We start from the raw sequence: 18,608 nt of genomic DNA on the forward strand, positions 1-18,608 counted from the left end.
TTAGCTGCAGTCACACCTCACTGCTCTGACAGGGTTCTGGTGTAAACCCACCGACTTAGTGGGGTCGCGCGTGATTTCCACCGAGGTGAGTTAGAGGAGAATCAGGCCCAAGGTGCTGAGAAGGTTAGAGGACATGCGTTGTGTGATCTTGGGCGAGTCAGGTAGCCTCCCCTCTCTGTGCCCTAAAGGATTAACCCCTGCCCCAGGCTTGTCCCCAGGTGACCAGAGGTGGCTGGCAGCTGCTGCGTGAAATTGACCTGTCTCTTGTCTGTTTCACTTTGCCCACCATTGAATGGACCCCAGTGGTCCCCAAACTTTTTACCTTGTGCCCCCCCCTTACCCCTGTCCACACACCCCCTCCCTGGAGCTGAGTAAGGGGGCTGGGGGCGGGGGCGGGGGCAGGGCCAGGAGCGGAGCTGGGTGGTGCTCCCTCCCCGCCCCCCTGAACGTTCCTCCATGCCCCCCTAGGGGGGCACGCCCCACAGTTTGGGGACCTCTGCACTTGAGGGAACGGTGCAGCAGGATTTGTGCCGGGGGGGCTGGCCAGGGTGGGGTGCAGTGTAACCCACTGAGTGCTTGTCCTCTGCAGGTGGAAGTGGTCTTCTGGCTCCTCTCCATGCTGGCCACCCGGGACAAGGACGACATGTCCCGCACCCTGCTGGCCATGTCCAGCTCGCAGGAGAGCTGCCTGGCCATGCGCAAGTCCGGCTGCCTCCCACTCCTCATCCAGATCCTGCACGACGCGGACAGGGCGCCGGGAGGCCCCCAGAGCCCCGGCAGCGGCAAGGACTCCCGCATGCGGGCCAACGCCGCCCTGCACAACATCGTCTTCTCGCAGCCCGACGAGGGCCAGGCCAAGAAGGAGATGCGGGCGCTGCATGTGCTGGAGCAGATCCGCTCCTACTCGGAGACCTGCTGGGACTGGCTGCAGATGCAGAGCAAAGACGGGGGCCAGGGCGCCGAGGGCAGCGCCGGTAGGGAAGGGAGATGCTGTCTCCAGCAGGGGCGCCAGGGCCTGCTGCTCCCAGCGGAGTGTGGGGGGGACACAGGGAGCAGGGGACACCTGACCTTGATGCTTCTGCCTGGAGAGAGCATGTGTATGCGGGGGTGGGGAGGGGGCGGGTTGCAAGCATGTCTGTGCATGCACAGATGGGTGCATGTGTGACTGCCGGCTGGTGTGCTGCTGAGTGTGTGTCTGCTGGGTGTGTGCACGCACGGTGTGTCTCGGGGTGTAGGTGTGTGTCAGTGTGCAACTGAGTGTGTGTGCGCGTGCACATGGTGTGTGTTGGGGTGTGTGTGTTGGTGTGTGCACTTGGGGTGTGTCGGGGTGTGTGTGTGTGCACAGGTGTGTCGGGGTGTTGTGTATGAACACGGTGTGTGTCGGTGTGCAGCTGAATGTGTGTGTGCATGGTGTGTGTCAGGGTGTGTGTGTGTGCATACAGTGTGTGTTGGGGTGTGTGTCGGTGTGCAGCTGAGTGTGTGTACACATGGTGTGTGTCGCTGTGCAGCTGAGTGTGTGGGTGGATGTGTGCACGGTGTGTGTCAGGGTGTGTGTGTGTGTCGGTGTGTGTCGGGGGTGTGTGTGCACACGGTGTGTGTGTGTGTGTGTGCAGCTGAGTGAGTGTACACATGGTGTGTGTTGGTGTGCAGCTCAGTGTGCGGGTGTGGGTGTGTGCACAGTGTGCAGCTGAGTGTGTGCGCGCGTGCACATGGTGTGTCTCGGGGTGTGTGTGTGGAGGGCAACTGAGTGTGTGCGTGCATGCACATGGTGTGTGTTGGGGTGTGTGTGTCGGTGTGTGCACTTGGGGTCTGTCGGGATGTGTGTGTGTGCACAGGTGTGTCGGGGTGTGTGTGTATGAACATGGTGTGTGTCGGTGTGCAGCTGAATGTGTGTGTGTGCACGGTGTGTGTCAGGGTGTGTGTGTGTGTGTGGTGTGTGTCGGGGTGTGTGTGTGTGCACACAGTGTGTGTTGGCGTTGTGTGTGTCGGTGTGCAGCTGAGTGTGTGTACACATGGTGTGTGTCGCTGGGCAGCTGAGGGTGTGGGTGGATGTGTGCACGGTGTGTGTCAGGGTGTGTGTGTGTGTCGGTGTGTGTCGGGGGTGTGTGTGCACACGGTGTGTGTGTGTGTGTGCAGCTGAGTGAGTGTACACATGGTGTGTGTTGGTGTGCAGCTCAGTGTGCGGGTGTGGGTGTGTGCACAGTGTGCAGCTGAGTGTGTGCGCGCGTGCACATGGTGTGTCTCGGGGTGTGTGTGTCGGTGTGTGCACTTGGGGTCTGTCGGGATGTGTGTGTGTGCACATGTGTGTTGGGATGTGTGTGTATGAACATGGTGTGTGTCGGTGTGCAGCTGAATGTGTGTGTGTGCACAGTGTGTGTCAGGGTGTGTGTGTGTGTGCGTGGTGTGTGTCGGGGTGTGTGTGTGTGCACACAGTGTGTGTTGGCGTTGTGTGTGTCGGTGTGCAGCTGAGTGTGTGTACACATGGTGTGTGTCGCTGGGCAGCTGAGGGTGTGGGTGGATGTGTGCACGGTGTGTGTCAGGCTGTGTGTGTGTCAGTGTGTGTCGGGGGTGTGTGTGCACACGGTGTGTGTTGGGGGTGTGTGTGTGTGTGCAGCTGAGTGTGTGTACACATGGTGTGTGTTGGTGTGCAGCTCAGTGTGCGGGTGTGGGTGTGTGCACAGTGTGCAGCTGAGTGTGTGTGTGTATGCACGCACAGTGTGTGTCGGGATGCATGTGTGTGTGTGCACATGGTGTGCATCGGGGTGTCGGTGTGCAGCTGAGTGTGTGCACCTACAGGTGTGTGCGTGTGGGGGTCAGTGCACGTGTGTGATTGTGAGTGAAGGCGTGTGTGCAGGCGTGGCTACACACAGGTGTGTGAGGTGCACACGCATGGTGGAGGGGTGCCGGGAGCACGCGCAGGGCCTGGTTAAGCACAGGTGTCTCTCCCCTGGTTCTGATCCCCGGGCAGACTGGCCATACAGAGTCTGTTGGTCCAGTTAGCAAAACAGATCCTCTCTGATGGGAAAACAGCCCCGTCCCCTCCTGCCTCGCTGGGATTTGGGGATCCCGACGGCTAATGGATCCGGGCATCTCTGGTCCATGGCTGGGCTGGGATCTTGCGTGGCCCGTTGCTCACCTCCGCTCTCCTTGCAGTGCCAGTGCCCATCGAGCCGCAGATCTGCCAGGCCACCTGTGCCATCATGAAGCTCTCCTTCGACGAGGAGTACAGGCGGGCCATGAACGAGCTGGGTAAGCCCCGCGTGGCCCCGGGAGGGGGGAAAGCTCGCAAGAGGGATCTGGGCTCTGCTCCCCCATCCCCGGGTGGACGGGGAGTGCAGAGGACACTACTCAATGGGTTAGAGTCCCTGGGGGCTGCTGTGCCCCATGCCATGGGCAGAGCAAGCCCCTCCTGCATGGCACGGCCTGGCAGTGGGGTGGGTGCCTGAGGGGAACACATGGGAGGGGCTGGGAATACAGCACCCTGGCTCCTTTTCAATGGGACCCCCCAGCTCCACCCCCTTGCTGACAAACTAGTGGAGTCCAGGCATGAGGTACTGGCACAAAGAGGAGCGTGGGGTGGGGGGGGGTTGTCCCCCCGCAGTGCCTGGCTGGGCCCGTCCATCTCTGTAACCCCCCCACCCGCACCCGGATTGTCCCCCAGGTGGTCTCCAGGCCGTGGCTGAGCTGCTGCAGGTGGATTATGAGATGCACAAAATGACCAGCGACCCCCTCAACCTGGCGCTGAGGAGATACGCGGGCATGGCGCTGACCAACCTCACCTTCGGGGACGTGGTGAACAAGGTGCGGGGGGTGGGGGGAGTGGAGGCCCAGGGGGTGGGGGACTTGGGAAGGTGATGGGAGGAGGGAGGGAGGTCAGGGGAAGATGGGGCAGGGACCCTGGGGTTGGGGTGTGGGGGGAGGAGATATAAAGGCTCAGGGGGAGCGGAGGGAGGGGACTGAGGACCCAGCGGCAGGGACTGGGAAGCAGAGACCTGGGGGTGAGGGCAGGACAGAGGGGTTAGGGGAATGCAGCCAGAGCAGAGGTCCTGGTGGGGATGCGACTGATGAAGGGGGCTGGAGAGTAGAGGGAGAAGTCAGGGAAGGGGGCCATGGGGTGGGTCTGGGAAGGGGCCTGGGAGCAGTGATCTCAGCTGGCTCTAAGCTGCAGGGAGTTGGGTGACCCAGCTGTGGTCCCTTCCAGCGCTGGCAGGGGCTCTGGGGCCCCCGTGGGCTGCGCTGGAGGGTGAGTGTGTGCAGGATCTGACCCCCCACATCTCTTCCCCTTGGCAGGCGACTCTGTCCTCCCGCCGGGGCTGCATGCAGGCCATTGTGGCCCAGCTGGCCTCCGAGAGCGAGGAGCTGCACCAGGTAGGCGGACACTGGCTCCCCCGGGGCTGTTGCAGACGCCTGGGGGGTCGTGCCCATGTGCACTGAGCCATGGCATACACCTGGGCTGGCTACTGACCGCTGCACAGGGCCTGGGTTATTCCAGGCCCCCACGTGCCTTGGGGGCACTCACACACGGTGGGGTGCCTGGCTAGGGGAGACAACTCTGGATACCCCATGCCTGGCACCCAGCGATGCATGGCGAGGCTGCCTGGTATTGCAGGGCAAAGCGCGGCCCGGTCCCTGACTTGGTGCCTTTCACCAGGACCAGCGTGTGCTGTTGGGTGCAGGATTCGCCGGCTCCTGCTCCTGCTGGAGCAGGCTGGCTGAGTCCTTGCTGCTCATCCCGCCTGGCTGTTCCACGGCAGGCCCTGGGATCATCCGAAGGGGCCCAGGAGCTGCCCTTAAATCCCCTCTGCTGAGGGCAGCCAAGCGAGGAGCTGGTGCTGGAACAGGACGGGGGGCTGGGAAACTTTGGGGGTGGCAGGGTGGATGGGGTGAAAGAGGGTCATGACGCTGCCCTCTGCTGGGCTGTGACCGAACTGCTCCAGTCCTGTATTGACAGCTCTGCCTGGAGCAGGTGGGCTGAGCACGGGACGCTGGCCATGTCCCGCCCTGTGTGTGAACATCCTCATCTCTTCCCCCCAGGTGGTCTCCAGCATCCTGCGGAACCTCTCCTGGAGGGCCGACATCAACAGCAAGAAGATCTTGCGCGAGGTGGGCAGCGTGACCGGCCTGATGCAGTGCGCCCTGCGGGCCACCAAGGTAAGAGCCGTGAGCCCTGCTCTCTGGGCTGCGTGTGCACACACAAAACGGGGGGCAGCTTACGTGCTCACAATGAGCTGCATGTGCAAACGCTGCCCTTGCACGCACAGAGCAGGTGATGGCTTGCACGCTCGCTATAAGCGTGTACCTAGGAGATGGCATGTGTACAGTGAGCTGGATCTGCAAACGTGGCCATGGCATGCATGGAGTGAGCATGCTTACGGTGAGGGTGCAAACGGCGGCGGGGTGTGCGTGCAAAGCAGATGCACTCACAGATATGCTGCCGGTGCCGTTAAAGAGGCCCTGCACTAGCGGGACGCTGATGGTGATTTTATCCTGGCTAGGAATCCACCCTGAAGAGTGTCCTCAGCGCCCTCTGGAACCTGTCCGCTCACAGCACCGAGAACAAAGTCGCCATCTGCTTGGTGCAGGGTGCCCTGGGCTTCCTGGTGAGCACCCTCACCTACAAGTGCCAGAGCAACTCGCTGGCCATCATCGAGAGCGGAGGAGGCATCCTGAGAAACGTGTCCAGCCTGATCGCCACCCGGGAGGATTACAGGTCAGCCTCGCCCTGAGGGCAGCTGCCACACCCGGCTCTGATCCTAGGGTGACCAGACAGCAAGTGTGAAAAATCGTACAGGGGGTGGGGGGTAATAGGAGCCTATACAAGAAAAAGACCCCAAAATCAAGACTGTCCCTATAAAATCGGGACATCTGGTCACCCTATCCGATCCTCTCGCTGCTCCCAAGCTCCCCCAACCCCAAAGCGCTGTTCTGGTCGGTGGGCGGGATCTGGAGGGGCTGTGGGTCATTCCCAGCTGCCTTGGATCCATTCTGGCCCCTGAGTATAAGGGCAGCACGATGTGCTGTCCCTGTTGGCTGTCCCTGATGAGATGCTAATATTATTCACGGTAGCTCAGAGTACCCCCTCCAGGGTGCGTGCCTCCCCCATAGAACGGTGCCTCAGGGAACCTTACCGTCCTGGGAGCGTTACATTGATTGTTCAGGTTTTGTAAATACTGTGCGCTCTTCATCAGGTCTTTCGCCAGAAGATCCCGAAGCACTTTGCAAAGCTCACTGTGCCCATTTTACGATGGGGAAACAGAGGCACAAAGTGGGGAAGTGACTGGGAGTCAGGACTCCTGGGTTCTGTTCCCAGCTCTGAGGCGGAGTGGAGTCCAGTGAGTTGTGGGGTGGGGAAGCAAGGAGTCAGGACTCTTGGGTTCTGTTCTCAGCTCTGAGCGGGGAGTGGGGTCCAGTAGGTTTGGGCAGGGAGGAAGCTGGGAGTCAGGACTCCTGGGTTCTATTCCCAGCTCTGGGAGGGGAACGGGGTCCAGTGGGTTGTGGGGGGAGCTCGGAGTCAGGACTTCTGGGTTGCTTTGCTGGTGACTCATTGTGTGACCTTGGGCAAGTCATTTCCCCTCTTTATGCCTCAGCTGCCCCCCCCTATAGAATCGGGCTGCTGTGGGGATGGATCAATTGGAGGATTTTGAGGCGCTTCGAGATCCTCTGACGGGGGGCAGCCGAGAAGGGCAAAGTGTTGTTGTTTGTTAACTCTCTGATGGTCGAAGCGGGGTGATTCCAATGCAGGGTCCGTCCATGTCTTGCAGGCAAGTGCTCCGGGACCACAACTGCCTGCAGACCCTGCTGCAGCACCTCAAATCCCACAGCCTCACCATCGTCAGCAACGCCTGCGGGACCCTCTGGAACCTCTCCGCCCGGAGCCCCAGAGACCAGGAGCTGCTGTGGGACCTGGGGGCGGTAAGCATGCTGCGCAACCTCATCCACTCCAAGCACAAGATGATCGCCATGGGCAGCGCCGCCGCGCTCCGGAACCTGCTCACCAACCGACCCCTCAAGTACAAGGACGCCACCGTCATCTCCCCGGGCTCCTGCATGCCCTCGCTCTACGTGAGGAAGCAGAAGGCGCTGGAGGCCGAGCTGGATGCGAAGCACCTGGCGGAGGCCTTCGACACCATGGAGAAGCAGAGTCTGAAGAGCCAGAGCCTCAAGAAGCCCCCGAGGCACATGGACAGCCTGGCGAAGGACTACACCTCCGACTCCGGCTGCTTCGATGACGACGAGGTGCCCAACGTCTCGGCGGGGGCGGAGACCGGGAACGCCTCCATCCTCTCCATGTTCCTCAACTCCTCCTTCCTCCAGGGCCAGGCCTTGCCCAGGGCCATCGCCCAGAGGAGGGGCCCGGAGCCTGAGAAGGACGAGAGCAGCAAGCCGGCCGAGCCCAAGAAGCTGCCGGCGCCCGAGGACGAGGTGTCGCTGGCGGCCGAGAAGCTGGCCAACAAGATCTCCACCACGGTGGCCAAGATTGACAAGCTGGTGGAGGACATCGCCACCCTCCACACCTCCTCGGACGACAGCTTCAGCCTGAGCTCGGAGGACCACTGCCTTGACTGGCAGTACGGCTCCGATGAGGTCCACGAGGCCCGGGCCCAGTCCTGCTCCCCGTGCCGCCTCTCGGATGCCAGCAGCTTCGTGAAGCGGGAGAACCTGAGCCGGGCCCACACCCTCCTGAGGCTGAAGAAGGCTTACACCAGCTTGTCCAACGACAGCCTGAACAGCGGCAGCACCAGTGACGGCTACTGCACCAAGGAGCACATGAAGCCCTGCACCAGGGCCTCCTTCCTAGATTACAAGGAGGAGCTGCAGAGGTACCAGAAGCGGCCCAGCAGGCTGGATCTGAAGAACATCCTTGTCCACAGGCCTGAGAGGATGGAGCAGCCGGGGGTCAAGGCCAACGAATCCGGCGAGCCGGAGAAACTGGAGCCGAGAGACGCGCACGACAGAGCCAAGAAAGCAGTGACGTTCCCCAGCCCCAACGCCCCTGAGAAGGAGCCTGAGTGGAAGAAGGAGCCGGGCAATGAGCTTTCTCCCGACCCTCAGGTCCACACCATCAAACTCTCCCCTTCTTACCAGCATGTCCCCCTGCTGGAGAATCTGGCCAAGAGCAGCCCGGCCCCTGGCTCTGTGGGGCTCTCGAGTGCTAGTTACCACCCAACTCTCCCAGGCCGGAAGCAAGCCTGGCTCCCCACGGGGCTTCTCCAGACGGCCGAGAACTTGAGCAGGATCCCAGAGAAGCTGGCTGCCCACACGCCGGCCCCGGTGGAGCAGGAGTCAGTCCAGAAGTACGCGGTGGAGGACACCCCCATTTGTTTCTCCCGGTGCAGCTCCCTCTCTTCCCTCTCCTCTGCTGACAATGTGCTGGATGGGCAGAGCCACAGCGAGAATGAGGTAGACAGCGACTCCTCCCTGGAGATCATCGAGGTGGAGGAGAGCGCCGAGACCGAAGGTGACGTGGAGCAGGCTGAGGCCTGCGATAAGAGACAGGAGAAGGTGAAGGCAGCGGATCTGGGCCCAGCCACTCCAGGAGGGATCTCCCAACCCATCGCCATCCCCTTCCAGAAGCGCGACAAGATCTTCCTGAGGGAATCCTCCCCGTCCCGGCACGAGGACCTGACCCCGTCCAGCTCCTCCGAGAACTACATTCAGGAGACCCCTCTGGTGATGAGCCGGTGTAGCTCGGTCAGCTCCCTGGGCAGCTTTGAAAGCCCATCCATTGCCAGCTCCATCCAGAGCGACCCCTGTAGTGAGATGATCAGTGGCACCATCAGCCCAAGCGAGCTGCCGGACAGCCCCGGTCAGACCATGCCCCCAAGCCGCAGCAAGACGCCCCTGTTTGAACTGGGATCCCAGCCGGAGAAGGAGACCAGCCAGTTCAACATCCAGTGGGAAAACAACGTCAAGAAGTTCATGGAGATCACGGATTTCAAGGAGCGTTTCCAGCTGCCCCAAGACCTGGATTCCATGATCTACTTCACTGTGGAGAAACCCAACGAGAACTTCTCCTGCGCCTCCAGCCTAAGTGCCCTGCCCCTTCACGAGCACTACATCCAGAAGGACGTGGAGCTAAAGCTTATGCCGCCTTTCCCCGAGAGGAACAGCCTGAATTTTGTGGCACATGAGAAGCAGGAGGACAGGCGCGAAGAGAGATTCGGGGAGGGCAAGAGGAAGCTGGAGCGTCCAGAGCTCAATTCAGACGATGATATTGAGATCCTGAAGGAATGCATCAACTCGGCCATGCCTTCCCGCTTCAGGAAGGTCAAGACCTCCCTTGTCTCTGGCCTGCCCAGCCAGGTCTTGAATCCTCAGACCAAAAAGGCTCTTCACATGCCGGTCTACATGCTGGTGCCCACTCATTCGCACCGGGGCGTCCCCAAACACCTGCGACCTGCCGCCCGGGACCTCTTCAAGGACGACGACTCCTTCACCGACTCCGCAGAAGGCACCCCCATCAACTTCTCCAGCGCTGCTTCCCTGAGTGACGAGACCCTCCAGTACCCCCTGAAGGAGGAGGCTGACCACAAGCGCGGCCCTGGGAAGAGGCTGGAGAGGAAGGAAGTGTCGGGGTCCCCGGTGGGGCGCAATTTGGAAGCACCCCGTGAGCAAGGGAGCTTGAGTCCTGCGCCAGGCAGGAAAGCAGCTTCCAACTCCGCAATGCCCACCAAGATGAGTGCAGCCTACCAGCAGAAGGGCGGGTCGAGACATGGCAGCCCTGTCCAGATAGGCAGGGGCCAAGCGGCTGAGGTGAAGAGAGGGCTACCTTCCCTGAAGAATGGACCCAACCTGGAGCTGGACTTTGGCAGGGCAGGGGCCCACCCGGAAGGCATCCCCCCGAGGAAGGGTGCTCCCTGTGAGGACAGTGCCCCCGGGGGCATGGCCTTTCAGTCCCTGTGCCACACCACGCCGACCGAGGAGGCCGTCTACTGCTTCTATGAGAATGACTCCGACGACCTGCTGGAGGTGCGGAGAGACTCGCCTAAGAGGAAGGCCAGCCCTGCCCAGGCTCAGAAGAAGGAACGCTGGAGCAGCACCGCCCCTAAGAAGGAGCCGGAGAAAAGCTCCAGGCAGCTGCTGCAGGCCAAAACCAAGATGGCTGCCAAACTCCACAACAATCTCATCGTGGATGAGACGCCGCCCTGCTATTCCCTCAGCTCCTCCATGAGCTCCCTGAGCGACATTGACCTCTGTGACCACGAGGAGCGGACAACACTGTACAAGGCCAACAGGCAGCTGACCCTTGGCCGGATGCAAGAAAGCGCGGCCTCCAGGGCCTTAGCCAAAGAGAGGGACAGCTCCCCCAGCTCCCTGAGCTTCACCTCGGACGACGACCTGCTGCAGAAGTGCATCGGCTCTGCCTTGCCCAGGAGGAGGCGGCATTCTGCTCGGCGCAGGAACGCCGAGCACAAGCAGAAGCTGAAAGGTGCCAACCCCAAGAGCACCACGGGCAAGGAGAGGAAGCCGGAGCCAAGGCACAATCCAGCGGACGAGATGGTGTCGGACAAAGGCTCGGACCTGGACAGCGTCGAGTGGAAGGCCATCCAGGAAGGCGCCAACTCCATCGTCACGTGGTTGCATCAGGCCGCAGCTTCCCTCTCCAGGGAGCCTTCCTCGGAGTCTGACTCCATCCTCTCCTTCGTGTCAGGGCTGTCTGTCGGCCCCACCCTGCAGCTGTCCCTGGACAGGAAGGATAAGAAGCAGGCTAGGAGTGGGGTAGGCCGTGAGGTGGAGAAGAGAGACCATGCGATGGCCTTTCAGGAGAGCAAGAAAGTGATGGACGTTGGGGGCAGAAACACCAGGGCCGGGAAAAACGTAAGCCAGCAGAAGCCAATGTCAAACTTGCCAGTGGTCTTCCGAGGCAGGACAGTGATCTACATGCCCAGCGCGGTGAAGGACTCCCCGAGCCCCAGGTCCACCCCACAGAAAACAGCCACAACTAAGCCCGAAGCCACCATCCAAAACCTCACCCTGAGCCAGCAGAGGTCACGGAGTCTTCACAGGCTGGGGAAGGCCTCGGAGATGGCCGACCTCACCTTGCCCAAGAGGAGCGCCACCCCTCCTGCCAGGATCACCAAGCCCCCCTCCTCAGGCTCCTCCAGGACCTCCACCCCCTCCCAGCCCACCCAGAAGAAGTTAACGTCGCCCTCCCAGCTCAACAAGCAGCTGCCATCTCAGGGGGTGAAAGTGGGCAGGAGCTCCCCAACAGGCTCCACCCCCAAAGCGCCCCCCCCAGAAACCCCCAGCCACCAAGCAGCACAAGACCCAGAAATCCCCCGTCCGCATCCCCTTCATGCAGAAGCCGAACAAGAAGATGCTGCCGGCCAGGAGCTCCATGCCGGTGCTGGAGGAGCACGTGGGCAGCCCTAAGCTGAAAGGCAATGGGAAGGGCATCCTGCCGACCGCCCGGCTCAATTTGGTGCGGATGTCCTCGGCCAGGTCCAGCGGCAGTGAGTCGGACCGGTCCGGCTTCCTGAGGCAGCTCACCTTCATCAAGGAATCCTCCAGTCTCATCATGAGGCACCGCTCCGAGCTCTCCTCCTGCGAGTCCGTGTCCTCGCTGTCTCAGAGCGCTTCCCCCAAGAGGAGCAGGCCAGGCCTCCCAGCTGTGTTCCTGTGCTCCTCCAGGTGCGAAGAGCTCAAGGTGACCAAGCCGGTGGTGACCAGCCAGAGGCCAGTCATCTCAAGGACCCCGGCCAACAACAAAACTTCTCCCAGTGAGAGGCCTCCTCGGAGGACCAGCTCTGAGAGCCCTTCCCGGCTGCCTGTGAAGACCAACACCCCCTCGCCTGAGCCATTCAAGAGGTATTCCTCCTCCCCCAACATCAGCATCATCAAGAGGACCAGCAGTCCCTCCTCCGTCCTGTCCTCTTGCTCCGAGTCATCAGCCAGGAGAAGGAAGAGCCAAGAGGCCTCCAAGCTGACCCCGAATCCTGCAGTGGGGAACCCGGGGCAGCAGGACAAGCAGCAGATGGCAATGATGAAGGGTACTTGGAGAAGGATCCGAGACGAAGACATCCCACACATCCTCAAAAGCACCCTGCCTTCCTCAGCCCTGCCTCTGGTCAGCACCCTGGAGGAGGAGACCCCCAATGCCCAGATCCCCATCCAGAGGAAAACCAGTGATGCTGTGGTGCAGACTGAGGACTACCCCACCACCAAGACCAACTCCAGCACCTCTCCAACGCTGGAGACCCGGGAGATGCCCAAGAGTGAGACAGAGTGCCTGACTTCGATCAAGGGCACTGTGCCCATCTCCTTCAGCCATGAAGGGCCAACTGGTTCTGTTGGGAGCTTCCCCTCCAGCAGGCACAGCTCCCCCAGTAGATCCGCCCGGGTGACTCCCTTCAACTACGTTCCCAGCCCCATGGTAGCACCAATGATCAACAACAAATCGCTTGAAAAAATGCCAGCTTAAGCTGCTATTGCAAATGCAAAGAACACCTCAACTTTGGTGATAGTGTATTAAAAAACGAACAAAGCCCCAGGCACTCTCACTACTGCACCTCCGTGAGGACAAAACTCTCGTTCATAAAGAGACAGAAGCTGCAGCGTTTTTGTTTTCTCGAGCTTAACAAACCAAGGAGGAACTTTTGCGTTGATGTAACTGTTGGCCAGGAGGGTTGGGACAGTTTTGATTGAGACACACACGAAACACCTGGAGAAAAGCAAGTATTTGTTCCTTTATTCTCTCCACCTTTTCTTTTTTGTTTAATGGAGCTTTGGAACCTTTACCGTCGGGCGCTGGGAAAGAACCAGGTAATCGCCCACCCCTATTCCCCTGACATCTTGTTCTGTTGATGGCTGTGGCAATGTCTTTACTGCAATGTCTGATCACCATACACTCTAGTTTAAGGAGAGGGATTTTTATCCTTGGAGCCTAGATGGCCACAGGTGTCCTGCATGAAGGGATGAACTTTAGCAGTGAGCCTGTGGGATGTCTTGAGGGCCTCACAGTTCACAGTTTTTGAAGAACTTTGAAGCAGCAATCAGCCAACTTCCCCCCATGACCTGCTGTCTCCTGGACAGTCCAATGCCAGGAGGGGCTGTAGGCCCATTGTCTCCACGCTTTCATTGAAGCACACCTGGGATTTTCGATCCGAGGACAACCAACAGGGGTCGTTGATTCACTGGGGTCCCTCTAAGTTCTCCCAGGAGGTCGAAATTTCAAAGGGAACTGGGACTGCTGCTCTTTCTATTTAAAAAAACAAACAAACCCAACCACCAAGAATGCTTCAAGCAAAAGCCTTAATCTTAGGTCTCAGCTGCATGCTTTGTCTCACATGTCGGCATTAATATCCACATATCCAAATAACCTCAGCTGATTTATAGAAACACCTTCGGAAACCCACCCATGGACCAAAGGCAGAGCGGGAGAGAGGTGGGGTGAGGGGATCTGGGGAGGATTCTACAATGGGGAACAGAAGAAGGGCAGAACCTCTCCATTACGGAACCAGCCATTTGCGCAGCGCGAGGCCTGTAATTATGGTGACTGGTTAATCCGCTAATGACTAACTTGCCAGGATTGTGTTTGCGTTGGGTGTCACCCAGTGTCTGGGGGGAGCAGAGCAGCACCTTATTATTGCCAAGGGAGGAGGGTTGTTATGGAAACGCTTCTTGCAGCGCATGGGGCAACGCCAAGGAGCCGGGGAAAGGAAAGGCCATTTTTGTTTTTTCGGCGGGCCAGGGGGACAGGTCTGGGTAGGGGAGGCTGATTTATGCCATTCATCCTCTTTGTAAACTCAGCCCCACTTTGCAGGCTTTGTGCTAATGGTGGGGCCAGAGACGACTCCTCATGAGCTTCGGGGCCCCCCTTCAGTTGTTAGTCCGGTTCGCTCTCCAGTGCCGCCCAGGCAAAGGGTGGGAGGGAGTCACAGGCTGCAGCGGGATGTGAGGAAAGGAGCGAGGTCTGCACCAGTGCCCCTTGAGCCTGGCCTCTGAGGGAGAGTCGCTCATCGGGTGACTCATTCCCATGGAGTGGGAGGCATGGAGTGAAAATCGCCCCTTAAAAATATGGTCCTGATTCTCGTGGTTTGACACCATTGTCGCACCATTGAGGTCAGTGGCATGGGAGTGACTTCCTGATTTGCAAGCGGGAAACAGGAGACAGAGAGAAAGAGGCGTGTCTCTCTCTCCATCCCCATTCCTGCCTCCCAAAATACTGTGCTTTATAGGTACACTGGGACTTGGGACTCCTTGTTTGTTTCAGGGCCTTGCCCGATCACAAGCAGGGAGCAGAGGGGGTTGCCTACCACACGTTTGGGCTTTGTTGTTACAGGTTCTGTCCGGCATGGTCAGATTTGGCTTTGATTAACGGTACAAAGCTCGGAGGGAAGCTGCCGACGTGGCTTCCTATGATCAGGAGGGCAGATTGTAGGAGTGAAGTGGTATTTTTAAAAAAAGAGGCATTCGGAGGGTGTCAATTTGCCCAGAGCCTGCTCTCTTTCAAGAGTGTTATAAATTAATCAGAATGCCAGATTTTTTTTAAAAATCTGCTGAATAATAATTTGTGGTAGGTTCCAAAGGACTAGACGCTTGCAGGCCTCCCAGATCCCTTTGCATTGGCAATGACTAAGTGCAGGGTCTTTATGACGGAAGCAGGTGTTCTTACCAGGTCATGATGGCTCGATTCCAAGGTGGGCTATTCCATTCCGCCTCCCACGAATTATCCGGGCGTTCCAGCTGGATGCAGGGCACAGCTTGATTTCCACAGCTGGCAGCATTGCTGTGTGCTGTTGAAAGGAGCCACCACGTTCAGCCGCAGAGGTGGCTTTATTTCAGTGGCCGATGAAGATACTTGCATATAAAGGTGCCATTGTACAAGGTAAAATGCTGGTCTCATTGAAGCCTATGTAAGTTTTGTCACTGACTTCCCAGGGGCCACTATTCAGTCTGTGCTGTGCAAAATGCTTTGGGACTCTTCTGAATGAAAGATAAGGATGGCTATTTCATACCTGTAATACAGTAGCAGCCCCAGTCCCTGCCCCGCCCCACTGGGCCGGGTGCTGAACAAACCTAGCTGGGGAAACATGCCCCCCTACCCCAAGATACGCTGTAGAAACAGGAGAGGATGGGCAGGAAGGGGATAGTGGGGTAGGCAAGTGCAGGTCGGAACAAGGACAGAGCCGAGCTATCGGCGCTGTTGCAGCCTTAGGGGGAAAGGCCAGCAGAGTGGCTCTAGCTTAGGACTGTGGCCAGCTGGCATCAAGGATTGTTTTGCCGCAAACTCCCTGGGTGACCTTGGCCCTCGTTATGCCTCACTTCCCCACCTGTAAAATATGGACATAGCCCTGCCTCCCAGGGAGGTTATGAGGATTGAAGGTGGCAAGGTGCCCGGGTGATATGGTAATGGGGGGTCAGATATGTACCAGCTCCAGTGGAGAGTCCGAGTCTCACAAGGTCCTCACTGAAAGTATTAAACACTTGGCGGGGTGGGGGGGAACATTTTCAAAAGTGTCTAAGTGGCTAGGCGCATAAGGGCTTGTCTGCACCTGGAGCATTTCAGGAAGAGCTGTTCAGGAAGACCGCCACGGGTGGACGCTTGTACTCACTTTGGCAGTGCAGCAAGTTCAACAGCGCCACCACATTTCTAGTCCGGAATAAGAGGCTGGCGTTCACAAAGGGGACTTGTGCATCCAACCGCCCCATTTTGGAGCTGCATGAAAGGCCCTTGGTGCCGACATTTTAAGCCCTCAAGGTGCCAAAATTGTCAGTTTTTCAACAGAAACCCCTTCCCACAACAAAATTCCAGGTTTGGATTAAAACCACCTCTCAAAACAGAAAAACGTGATGGAAACCTGACAATGCATCACCAATAAGGGCTGCAAAATATTGTTTCTTTAGAATTTTTTCATGGGAAAAACCCTTCCCAAGCCACTCTACTAAGCCCCTGACTTTGCTTTCAGGAGCTAGGCAGAAGCCTTCTGGGCCGTTCAGATGCGTCATATTTTTGAGTGACTCGAAGCCTGGTGAAAGGACAGCCCCGCAGGTGAAAGGCTCCGGTCGATCACAGAGCAGGGCAGTGGTTGGGCTTCGACCACCCCATGTGCTTGGAGTGGACAGGCAGCCTGGCAGATGGGCCCCATTCTGCCCTGGTGGGGGTGGTGCCATTCAGTGCCATGGATGGTTTTTATGAGGTGGAGATGGGTCCACTAAGAACTGGACTAAACCCACCAAGTCACAGCCCCCCCCGCCCCCCCAACAGCCCTTGGATGGGCTGTGTGAGGTAAGGAGGGTTCAGGAGGGCCCTCGGGAAGTTCCCTCACAAGGTTTTTTCCTCCTTTATCTGGGCATTTTGAAGCAGTGCTAAAAGCACAGGCCTGGCCTCTTGCTGTGCTCTTCATGGTGTCTGCATTCAGTGTGGGAGCAGGGGAAGTGTAGGGGTTACAGTCCTGGCCCCCTATAGCCAGCGTCCCCAGCTTGGGTCCTGTCTGCTAGCCTTGTCAGCCAGGCCCTGCTCTGCAAAGCTGCACAGTGAAAACCACCTCACTGAGGTTTGGGGTTGGCTGGCTCTGGGGCTGCTGTGGCGATTTGCACCCATGCACACTGGGTGTGAAATGCCACAAAGTTGGAACTGCAGCGGTTTCCCCCTGGGCTTTACAGTTTTGAGTGATGACCCAGGGTGCCAAAAAGAGCCAACTGGGGCCTGCTTCTTGCCCTGAACGAGGCCACTTGCTTTGCCCCCGCCTGCCTCACTATCTGTACATGGGCTACTGCTCCTGCTTCCCTCTCCCTGGGGAGCGGTGGGTTAATTCACATTGGAAGAGGCTTGAGTCACATGTGTTGCAACTGTTGTTACAAAAATGAAGCAGGGGCTGCTGGGGGGGACCTTACCCTTGTGGGGTCTGGCATGCAGCTGACAGGGGCAACCCCGAGGGGCCGTCGTTGGGGCAGGCTAGAGAGGGCCCTACTGGGTGCAGCTAGAAGAGTTTCTGGTTGGAGCAGCGAGGCACTGTGCTGTCATCCACCCTAGGGACCAATTGCTGCACTGCCTAGAGGCGGGATTTTAGCTTGTGATGGGTCTTTTGCAGGTCTCTGATAGCCCCAGGGGCTTGTGATCTCAAGGGAAGGGTGCTGGGGCAGGTGGGTATTCCAGCCTCAGCACCCGGGTCACGGCTTGAACTTTCCTACCCTTCACCCACCCGCCTCGCCTCTTCCAAACACATGCTGGCCCAAGGCCTCAAACAGCAGCTGCTGGACCCAGCCAGCCGCCGAGGTGCTGCATCCATAGGACCCAACGTGCCCACACCAACCCCAGCTGTGGCAGTCAACAGCCTTGATCCCCTTGCAGAGAGGCTGGCTCCCCATCAATTCCAGCAGCTTCTCTCCTCCCCCCAGGGATGATTGCTGCATGGCCTCGCACAGCCCCTACATCATGCCAGAAAGGGTTGGGCTGTAACATGGGGGCAAACCAGCCCCTCTGAGCCCCCGCTCCCATCCCATCCCGCTGTGTGGGATACACACCACCTCGCTCTCTGGGACATCGCCACTGACACAACCCTGGCGGGGGGCAAACTCAGCGCCGCGGGAGTCAGCTCCACATGAAGGTTCAGCCTTGGCGCGGTGGCAAATTCCCAGCCAGCTCAGGGGCTGCAGTGCTGGGGTTAAACAAGCAAAGGTCTCATCTCTCCTCCCCCAGGAAAAGAAAGAGTCTGAAACCTCCCCCCCTCAGGAGCAACACACACCATCCAGTCTGAATGCTGTAATTAATTCAGGGTACAACCCACCTGTAGTAACAGGGGAAGCCTGCATTACCTCACCATTTTTGCAGTAACCATTTGTTTAACTTTAAAACACAACCCCCCCCTTCCCCCCCCAAGCTGTGCTTTCTGTTCGCCTAGCATTCCCTCACCGTAACCCTCGGCTTCCATCCTCGTCGGTCGAGCAGTGCGCTGGGTGTTGAGCCGTCTTGTTTTTTGCTACTGGTTTCTTCCCCCACCCCCTACCTGCTGTATGTACGTATTAAAGATGTTATTTTACTGGGGCACTGGACAGTATTAAAATTAAAGCTGTGTAAATAGGAAGCAGGTCTCTCTATTTTTCCACCCTGCTAAAAAGGACTGCATGGCCAGTTGGAAGCGGGGGCCAGGGGTGGAGGGGGGAGGAGAGAGCCAGCAGGGGATAGGGAGGGGTTTTCATTTAATAAACAGAGCTGGTTGGTTCCCCAGCTGGCTTGAGGAGTTGGCGATTCACAGGCACAGCGTCCTGCTCACCAGGGAAAGGGTGGACTTAGGGTTAAGGCACTGGCTTGAAGATCTGGGTTTAATTTCCAACTTTAACACAGACCCCCCACCCCCCCCGTGCTTTCCATGCTTCAGTTTCCCCAGCCATACAACAGGGATAATACTAACCTCTCACACCATGGCTGTGGTCAGGCACTCAGATACTCTGGCCAGAGAGACCAGGCACGGAGCTGGGAAAACCTCAGCTTTGAACCCAGCTCTAGTCCCACATACAGTACACCGGGGTGGTGCAGCACCTCTCGAGAGCTAGCTGGGCTTCCCAGGGAGCGCAGATGCTCCCCCCCACCGGGGAGGTGATGTGGGGAATGTTTAGAGGCTCCTTCCTCTCTGTAATCACTACAGGAGACAGCAAGTGCCGCTCAG

At 58.6% G+C, this 18,608-nt stretch overlaps 1 protein-coding gene across 1 annotated transcript in view; it reads left to right on the forward strand.

The window, feature by feature from the left end:
* Positions 1-18,026, forward strand: part of APC2 (APC regulator of WNT signaling pathway 2) — a 48,975-nt gene extending 30,949 nt beyond the window's left edge. Inside the window, 8 exon segments of the mRNA XM_037885952.2 lie at positions 590-974; positions 3,154-3,249; positions 3,662-3,801; positions 4,291-4,368; positions 5,035-5,151; positions 5,496-5,710; positions 6,762-11,229; positions 11,231-18,026. Coding sequence (XP_037741880.1) covers positions 590-974; positions 3,154-3,249; positions 3,662-3,801; positions 4,291-4,368; positions 5,035-5,151; positions 5,496-5,710; positions 6,762-11,229; positions 11,231-12,421 — 6,690 coding nt within the window. The 3' untranslated portion in view covers positions 12,422-18,026.
* The last annotated feature ends 582 nt before the right edge of the window (positions 18,027-18,608 follow it).

Source organism: Chelonia mydas, chromosome 25, assembly GCF_015237465.2.
Source record: "Chelonia mydas isolate rCheMyd1 chromosome 25, rCheMyd1.pri.v2, whole genome shotgun sequence".
NCBI lineage: Eukaryota > Metazoa > Chordata > Testudines > Cheloniidae > Chelonia > Chelonia mydas.